At 45.4% G+C, this 9,217-nt stretch overlaps 1 protein-coding gene across 1 annotated transcript; it reads left to right on the forward strand.

The window, feature by feature from the left end:
• Positions 1 to 902: 902 nt before the first annotated feature.
• On the forward strand, positions 903 to 8,288 carry LOC119302769 (disease resistance protein RGA5-like). The gene is made up of 7 exons (XM_037579820.1): positions 903 to 1,154; positions 1,238 to 1,897; positions 2,613 to 3,022; positions 3,374 to 4,494; positions 4,808 to 6,922; positions 7,477 to 7,620; positions 7,739 to 8,288. Exons 2-7 carry the CDS (start codon positions 1,630 to 1,632, stop codon positions 8,127 to 8,129), a joined length of 4,449 nt encoding a protein of 1,482 aa, XP_037435717.1. The 5' UTR covers positions 903 to 1,154; positions 1,238 to 1,629; the 3' UTR covers positions 8,130 to 8,288.
• The last annotated feature ends 929 nt before the right edge of the window (positions 8,289 to 9,217 follow it).

Here is a 9,217-nt window from a genome sequence, read left to right on the forward strand (position 1 = left end):
GATTATGCTGGTGAGGCTGTCCTAGAATATTTACTTTCGATACCTGAACATGAGTTGGCTATCTTGGGTATTCAGAATGTTCGTGGGATGATTGCAATTGCTACTTGGTATTTGTGGTGGGAAAGGCGAAAATTAGTTCATAAGGAGAAAACCCAAGATGCTAACCAGATTTCTATGGGGATTCACGCTATTACATTAAACTATGTTATAACTATATCACCTAAGGCTACTATGAAAAGAGGGGGCTGGACACAACCTCCGAGGGGGTTTGTAAAACTTAATGTGGTATATGCTCATGTGTTGCCGAGTACAGCTGCAACATTGCCGGATATTCAAGAAAACAGTCTAAACAACCCTTAAAACCTTCTTATCTGTTATCCTAGGTAAATGGGACTTCTGTAAGTCCATACTCTCATTAACCAAGTGTTTGCTTCATTGTTGTACTGTAAATCTCATACTCTCATTAACAAGTGTTTGCTTCATTGTTGTACTTTAAGGTTGGCTGCAACTGGAACACGTGGGTCTTCTTAATGGTGTTTTCCCTAGGCTTTTGATTTAAGTGTGCATTTTTGCTGCCTCTATACATGGACCTACCTCTAGCAAAAAATTCTTGACATCGCCTTCAAGCTTTTGGTTTTATTAAAATATCCATCAGTCCCTACATGTCATCCCTTCTGTTGAGCCTCCCAACAAAAAAATGAGGCTCCTACATGTCATCATGTCATCGGTGCGAGCCGGTTGACGTTTGGGAGCAATCAGCTGGTGGATGCTAATCATTTGCATCTGTATTGCGGTACCGGGCTGGATATGACTGAGCAGGTGGGGTGCGGCACAGGGGGCCCGGAAGGAGAAAGGAGAGGAGATGAGGGCTGAGTGGCTCCGCATGTAGTACAGTAGTGCGTTCTTCCCTTCGATTTCCTACAGACCTACATACTATTCGTAGTCGCCCCCTTTTATCGAGCTGTGATGCAGATGCTTGCGCATTGGCTTTGGCTTCAGAGGGATCGACCAAGAAAATGAAGAGCACAAGATCGAAGACTGCCAACGTGCGCGGGCTCCTCTGTTCAAGCAGTTATCGTCTTCCGCTGATAAGCAGCAAGCGTGGTGACTGAGACGGACGGGAGGAAGTTTGGAGGCTCCAGACAAGGCGACAAGTGAGTACCTTCAATTTGTTTGTTGTTTCAGTGGGATTACCCGCGGAACTCGTTGTAATGTTAAATTTCTGACTGGTATGCAGTTCGATGTGTATGTGCCGTGGGGCAGAAGGATCCGCCTCTTGGCCTGGTTGCAGCGGGAGATCTCTATTGGGAAATTGAGAATTTTCCGTAGTGTGTGCGGAAGTGTCGTTCTTCTGAATCGAGCGAAGGGAGTTATAAAGGAAGATCTTGCCCTATTCTTTGAGTTGAAGCTTGGTTTCCCAATGTTAACCTAGATCTGCAAGAACACGATCTTGCAGTTTTGGACTTCGTCACAATATATCACCAAAATTAATCAAGTTCTTGTATTTGGAGATAGAGAGGCACAATCCAGGCTCCGCGCTCTAGAGAAATTGAAGACCTTCTGGGGTTCTTATCCATGGAGCAGCAGCAGAGCTTCGAGGAGAGGACGAGCAAAGACAGCCCCTAGAAGATGGGTGACAGTGCGCTCCACCTTGCAGCAAGGGCCGGAAATGTTGCCCTTGTGCAGAAGATCTTTGCGGACTGCGATCCGGAGCTGGTCGCGGAATTGACTGACCATCAGAACCAGGACGGTGAGACAGCGCTGTATGTTTCCGCGGAGATGGGGCATGTCGAGGTTGTGTGTGAAATTCTGAAGGTTTGTGATCTGCATTCAGCATTTCTCAAGGCACACAACAGCTTTGATGCATTCCATATTGCAGCAAAGCAGGGCCATCTAGGTTAGTTCTTTACTTCTTTCCTTTCATCACTAATTCTTGTATATTGTTGAGTTTAACCACAATGTGCTATGTTTGTCAAGTCATTGATTGGACGATTATGGTTGTGTGAATTGGAATTCTTCAGTACTCCTTAGTTGGATTGTTTATAGTTGTGATTTTCTTTGTCTTGTATACAGTGACTTGTATTTCATTACCTTTGTCCCCAAAGCATTTACCAGGTGTCCGCTTTTGCATTCAATGTTTAAGAAATTTATCTGGGTGATTTGGTCCATATTCCAGCCTATATTGCCTGGTTTTCTTGGTATGGCAGGCAAAAGTGACCATGGATTCACAGTTTTATGTAGGATTTGTTGCTGTCGCGATATGCTTATAAAATATTGATGTTGATGTATCCAAATCAGGGTATCTGATATGATTGATTAGCGAGATAATTAAATGTTGCATCTTCGTGCTTTTTTTTTGTGCCAGCAATTTGTGCTAGAACAAATCAGCTCATGCGATTCATAATAGAAGGCAGTGGAGAAGAGCAAACCACTGTCCTACTCCTGATCCTAAGTTCCTAACTACTACTCCCTCTTCCATAATTTTGAACTAAAACCATGACAAGAATTATGGGACGGAGGGAGTATGATAGTTGTATCTTTGTGGATGTTTGGCTTAATGTTATTGTCAAGTTATTTCGGCTCATATACATGTCCCATGCTTTGTTTCGCAGTTGTTTTGCAGGAGCTACTGAAGGCTTTTCCTGCATTAGCTATGACAACAAATTCAGTAAATGCCACAGCTTTATACACTGCCGCACTTCACCGCCACATTGGTATTGTCAATCTTCTACTGGATACAGACCCAAGACTTGCCAGGATTGCAAGAAATAATGGGAAGACAGCTCTGCATATAGCAGCAAGACTGGGCAATGTGGAGGTGGTAGTGTTGTTGTTGAATAAAGATCCGGCGACTGTTTTCAGAATAGACAGGAAGGGACAAACAGCAGTGCACATGGCTTCCAAAGGCCACAATGCTGAAATTCTGCTTGAGCTACTGAAGCCCGATGTCTCAGTAATCCATTTGGAAGATAACAAGGGGGACAGGCCACTGCATGTTGCAACGCGGAAGGGAAAAACCATTGTAGGTTACCATATCTCTAAAATATCTTCTGTTTTCTTCATTATTTCATTCTTCAGATGTTAACAATTTGTTGTTGCATATTATTTCTTGTTCATCCTATGTTCATTTGCAAAGTTTGCCTGCTTAAACCAGCAATATTAGATTTTCTAGAACATAAAGTATCTAAAGCAATTTACACTACATTATGTACACAAATAATGAAAAGACTTCCTTTCATAGACTTGAGAGAACTATGAAGTTCTAAGCAGTTTCAACCAGAATTTCAGTGGACTTATGTATATGTACTTACGATTTTAAGATTTTTTCTTAGTAATTTGATCCTTTTTCTGATATTCGCATAATTCCTTACAGATAGTTCAGACGCTAATATCCATTGAAGAGATTGATATCAATGCAATCAATGGAGCTGGAGAGACCGCTTTTGCCATTGCAGAGAAACTGGGTAATGAAGAGCTTGTAAACATCCTGAGGGAGGCTGGTGGAGTAACCGTAGAAGAGCAAGTAAATCCTCCGAAATCAATCAAGCGTTTTAAGCAAACACATGATGTCCAATCGCAGATCAAGCAAAAGCGTCGGACAAATATGCATTTCCACACGATCAGGAAGAGTAGTCAAAAGCTCCACACTGAGGCTCCAGTCTGCGCTTTGGCAGACGCCATGTTCAGACTTCCTGCAAAGCTTGATGAGCTACTGATTAGCCACGTCCACATGCTTCCTAGGGGTGCGGAGGATGAGATACCTCTCATCAAGCAAGATCTGGAAGAGATAATGGCCATTCTGCAGGAGCACGACCACCCAGGGAGAGCGGAAGACCGTGCTATGACGAGCAAGTGCCTGACCAAGGAGGTGCGCGAGCTGTCATACGACATGGAGGATAGCGTCGACCAGTACGTGCACGCCGTCGACACCAAGAGAAGGATTGTTCCTCGCCGTAAAAAGTACAAGATCACCTGTCGTAGGGGCAAGACCACTGCGCGGCTCCCGGAGAAGCTTAAGTGGCGTATATGGATGGCCAACAAGATCAGGGAGTTCAGTGTGCGCTCGCAAGAGGCGCTGCAGCGGTACAGCCTATTTAACCACCCTGGTGCTCATGGCATCAGCACGTCTGCTACTTCTACGAGACATGATGTGTGTTTTGGCTCTTGGTATCCCACACCGTGTGGGGAGCTTGTCGGTATAGATGGACATTTGAATACTCTTGAAGCGTGGTTGGGTAAGGATGGGGAGCAGCAGCTCAAGGTGGTATCTGTTGTTGGATCTGGAGGGGTTGGTAAGACCACACTTTCCAAAGAGCTGTACCGTAGAATCAGAGGGCAATTCGAGTGCCAGGCATTTGTGAGGACGTCCCGGAAGCCCGACATCAGGAGGCTTCTCATCAGCTTGCTCTCACAAGTCCGGCCACACCAAACCCCTCACACTTGGAAATTGCATAGTCTAATTGCCGATATCAGGACACATCTCCACGATAAGAGGTATACATGTCTCTTGATTCATAAGAATTACATTTTCTGGACAGGAATTTAATCTTGTGAGCAGGCCCTTAGTGTGATTTTTCCATTATACAAACATGTTACTGCGGCATCTTAGTGCACCAAAATGGTTTGCGGTTCGATTTCTTCCTTAGTTCAACGATATTTCGGTGGTGGTGAAGATTTGAAGTCACTGATAATATTTTTGTATGCAGCTATGCTGAGCCACTTTTTTTTTCCTTCCAGTCCAGTAAGTATAGAGTGGCAGATTTCCAATGCGTTATTAGGCTGACAACTGTGCTAAAACATTCCTCAGGTACTTGATCGTCATTGATGATGTATGGGCTACACAAACATGGGATATCATTAATCGTGCTTTGCCGGCTGGTAATCTTTGCAGTAGAATTCTAATAACGACAGAAGTCGAAGATGTAGCTCTGAAATGTTGTGGTTATGACTCTAGGCATGTTCTTATGGTGAAACCACTTGGTTACGATGATTCAAGCAAATTATTTTTCAGCACAGCTTTTGGACTACAATATGAATGTCCTCCAGAACTCTGTGACGCTGCACACAACATTGTGAGGAAATGTGCTGGTTCACCACTAGCAATGGTTACTGTTGCTAGTCTTTTAGTAAGCCAGATTGGCAAACCAGAGAAATGGGATTATGTAAATGAAATCTTTGGTCACGGTTTGAGCACATATCCTAGCTCGGAAGGAATGAAACAAGTACTAAACCTTAGTTACAACAATCTTCCTCATTATTTGAAGGCATGTGTGATGTATCTCAGTATATATGAAGAGGACTACATAATTCAGAAAGATGATTTGGTAAAGCAATGGATAGCTGAAGGTCTTATCCTAGCAACAGAAGAGAAAGACAAAGAGGAAATATCAAGGAGATATTTTGATGAGCTTATCAGTAGCAGAATGATCCTACCTGTGTATACAAATGACAACGATGATGTTTTGTCCTGCACACTGCATCACATGGTACTTGATTTTATCAAACACAAGTCCTTAGAAGAGAATTTTGTCATCGCAATAGATCATAGTCAGACAACTGCACCACTCGCAGACAAGGTTCGTCGACTGTCTCTCCACTTTGGTAATGCAGAAGCAACGCCACCAACAAATATGAGACTATCACAAGTTCGGACTCTCGCATTTTTCGGGGTCATTGAGTGTTTGCCTTCCGTTATAGAGTTTCGGCTTCTTCAAGTCCTAATCCTACATCTTTTTGGCGATGATGAAAGTGTCAGTTTTGATCTCACTGGAATATCTGAGCTTTTTCGGTTGAGATATTTGCATGTCACATGTAATGCCACCTTAGAAGTACCACAAACTCAGATGCGAGGTTTACAATATTTGGAGACACTGAAAATAGATGCAAGAGTAAGTGCAGTTCCGTCGGACATTGTTCATTTGCCGAGCTTGTTGCACCTCAGTCTTCCTGTTGGGACAAATCTACCAAATGGTATTGACCATATGACATCGCTTTGCACACTTGAATATTTTGATATAAATGTTAACTCAATGGAGAATGTGCACAGCCTTGGTGAGCTGACCAATCTTCAGGATCTTCGGCTCACATGTTCTACAGTTCCTTCTTCTTACTTAAAGAGTAAAATCGATAGTATGGGCTCTATTCTTGCGAACCTCAGCAACCTCAGGTCTGTAACTCTGAAGTCTTCAGGTATTCTGGAGAGTGAACCTTACAGCATGATCATTTCCTGTGATGGCTTGAGCAGCGTTTCCTCTCCTCCAGCTCTTCTTCAAAGATTTGAGTGGTTGCCACGCATTTGTACCTTCTCCAGCATCCCTAAGTGGATTAGCCATCTCAACAAGCTCTGCATTTTAAAGATTGGGCTTAGGGAATTAGTGAGCAATGATGTCGCTGCTCTGAGAGGATTGCCTGCACTAACTGTTTTGTCGTTATATGTCCGAGCAAAGCCCGCAGAAAAAATTGTCTTTACTAGGGCAGGATTCTTGGTTCTCAAGTGCTTCAAGTTCAGGTGCAGTGTACCTTGGCTGGAATTTGAGGTGGATGCAATGCCTAATCTCTTGAAACTCAAGCTAAGTTTTGATGCCCATGGAGTAGATCAACATCGTACTATACCTGTCGGCATGGTGCACTTAACAGGCCTTAAGGAAATCTCTGCAAAAATTTGGGGTGCTGGTGCCAATGAAAGAAGGGCTGCAAAATCAGCGCTGATTGATGCTATAAAAATGCATTCGGGATGTCCCACCTCCAGCATACAGTGTTTAGATGGGATGTTCAGTGGTAAGGATGATAATAATAGCGGGATACAAGAGGAAGAACACTTGACTCTGCAAAAGCAATACAATATCAAGGAGGAAGACTCCAAGAAACAGCATGATCTTCCAAAGGACTACATGGATGTTGCATACAAACAAACTTCCAGCAGGTATGGATTTGTCATCTGTTGTAACTAATTAACCAACAGCTTCGTTCCATATCCTAATGCATGCTAAAGCTAGTCATGGACGTACTTGTTTTGCTTTTTTGTAACTTGTGTGTCTTTGGATCGGCAGACCACACCTAAAACCAGCATGTAGTTCTTCAAAAGGACTAGGTGGATGACGCGGATGAACTTCATTAGGACTCACAAAATTATACTGAGGATTTATGGCATGTTCGCACTAGCCAACGCAGCCAAAAGTCGGAACTGATGAAAATAATAACAAGCATGTAGTTCTTCAAAAGGACTAGGTGGATGATGCGGATGAACTCCATTAGGATTCACAAAACTATACTCTGAGAATTTATGGCATGTTCCCACCAGCCAACGCAACCAAAAGTCCAAACTGATGAAAAGGGCTAGGCAATCCACATATACACTTGAACATTACCAACCATATAAAATAGTGATGGAAGAAGATTTCACGTATTTCTTTAATTACTAACTATATGGCGCATGTTGCTTTGAGAGTTTATGACATGTTTCTGCTTATCTCGTAGCAACAATCATAGGAAGTCCAAGCGGATCACACAGGTGAGGATGCAGGTGAGGGTGGGATCGGTGCAGGACAACAGCGCCCTCGAGGATGGCTTTAGCTGGAGGAAGTACGGCCAGAAGGATATCATCGGCTCCATGCACCCAAGGTCAGAACTCAGAACGAACTCTCACCTCAAGCGCAACATTTTTCCTTTTGGTCTCATTCACACTGGGCCTGACAGAGACTGACTCGAGCACTTGTTGAAATTGAATTCTCAATTGCAGAGCTTATTTCCGGTGCACGCACAGGCACGTTAAGGGCTGCCCAGTGACCAAGCAGGTGCAGCGCACGTCTACTGACCCGCTGCTCTTTGACGTCGTGTATCACGGGGAGCACACGTGCTTGGACTCTGTCGGATCCCCTGCGACGTCTTGTGGCCATGTCGCCGGCGTGGAGGTGATGAGCAGAAGTAGGCCCGGAGTTGGATTCGTGTCCCAGTCCCAGGCGGCGTGCAGTAGCCAGGTTATGTCCTCCGAGGTGGTAAGCGGAAGCGGGAGTACGGCGGGACTTTGGGGTGACGAGATTGACATGCCGGACCCGGACCGCGATGACACCGGCATCAGTGCTGACTACCTCGATGGCTACGAACTTGATGTCAGCGCGTTTTTTGCCTAGCGAGATTTGATGATCTCCTCGCACTCGCAGGGGCGGAGCCACGATTCAATTTGAGCACAGGGAGGGCCAAACCATGTTATTTATAAAGCAAAACCATCTCCCATTAGGCAACAGTTCGTTGGTGATTTTGTCTTCATTATAACTGAACTGCAAGTTTCAGAATTGGCATCACACAACACACAACAAAAAGAACTAAAATCAAAGGATCTCTGTGATGGACGGACGGTGCTTCTTTTGTCTCAGCAGGAAGCATTTTGCCGTAGACTGCCAGGAACCGCCCAAGCGTTGGCGGTGCTACAAGGATTTTCATCTAGCCAGCCAATGCCCTGGCCCTTCGCCAAAGCCCTCCTCGCCTCAGCTGGGTTGGTCGTGGTGTGCCAGCCGACCTTGCTTCCAGGCCGGGCTTGTACGCTGAGGCTCTTTTGGCGCTGTCCCCTCGAGATCGCTTAGTTCGTCCTGCGGATTGCTGCATCTTCCCTCACACTCTTGTCAGGCAGTGTCTCCTTGCTGCTATGCTCACGGTGGGGCATCGATCTGCGGCATAGTGATCCTATACTTGATGAAGCATTGACGCCTTCTCCTCAGGTTATCGGTTCTATGGGTTGCTCTGCTTGGGGCGATGGTGTGTGGTTGACCCATGGTGCCTTGTCAGTGGGGAGGGAGGAATCCGTTGATCCAATGTGCTCGGAGGCTAAGTGCCCCGGCGACTGCTCCTCCTCTTCCATTGCTCAGTCCCCAGCACGTCCGATGCTTAGTCCAGAGGAGCTGCTTGTTTTCGACGCGGGGCGCATGATGGGGGCCTTCGGCAGGCCCGATGTTCTAGTTGAGCCTCCGGTTGGGGTGTGCGGTGTTGTTGCCAAGGCCACACAGACTAAAGCAACGCCATTATCTCTAGAGGATTCTCTCACCAAGGTTACTTGTGCACTACCACAACCTCTGCTTGGCACCCCGGCGCCTTTGCATGGGGAGAAGGATGACGGGCGACAAAGTGGGCGTCTGGAAAAGAAGAACAAGGTGTGCAACATCCTGACGTCCAAGTGCGCGGAGCACAGGTTGTTAGAGACTTTTGGTGAGCTGCCGGAGGTCAG

The sequence above is a fragment of the Triticum dicoccoides genome, chromosome 5A (assembly GCF_002162155.2).
Source record: "Triticum dicoccoides isolate Atlit2015 ecotype Zavitan chromosome 5A, WEW_v2.0, whole genome shotgun sequence".
Classification (NCBI taxonomy): Eukaryota; Viridiplantae; Streptophyta; class Magnoliopsida; order Poales; family Poaceae; genus Triticum; species Triticum dicoccoides.

Coding starts and splice junctions, on each gene's coding strand:
- LOC119302769 (XM_037579820.1), top strand. CDS start 1,630: ATGGGTGACAGTGCGCTCCACCTTGCAGCAAGGGCCGGAAATGTTGCC. Junction 1,898..2,612: donor AGCAAAGCAGGGCCATCTAG/GTTAGTTCTTTA, acceptor TTTGTTTCGCAG/TTGTTTTGCAGGAGCTACTG. Junction 7,621..7,738: donor ATCGGCTCCATGCACCCAAG/GTCAGAACTCAG, acceptor TCTCAATTGCAG/AGCTTATTTCCGGTGCACGC.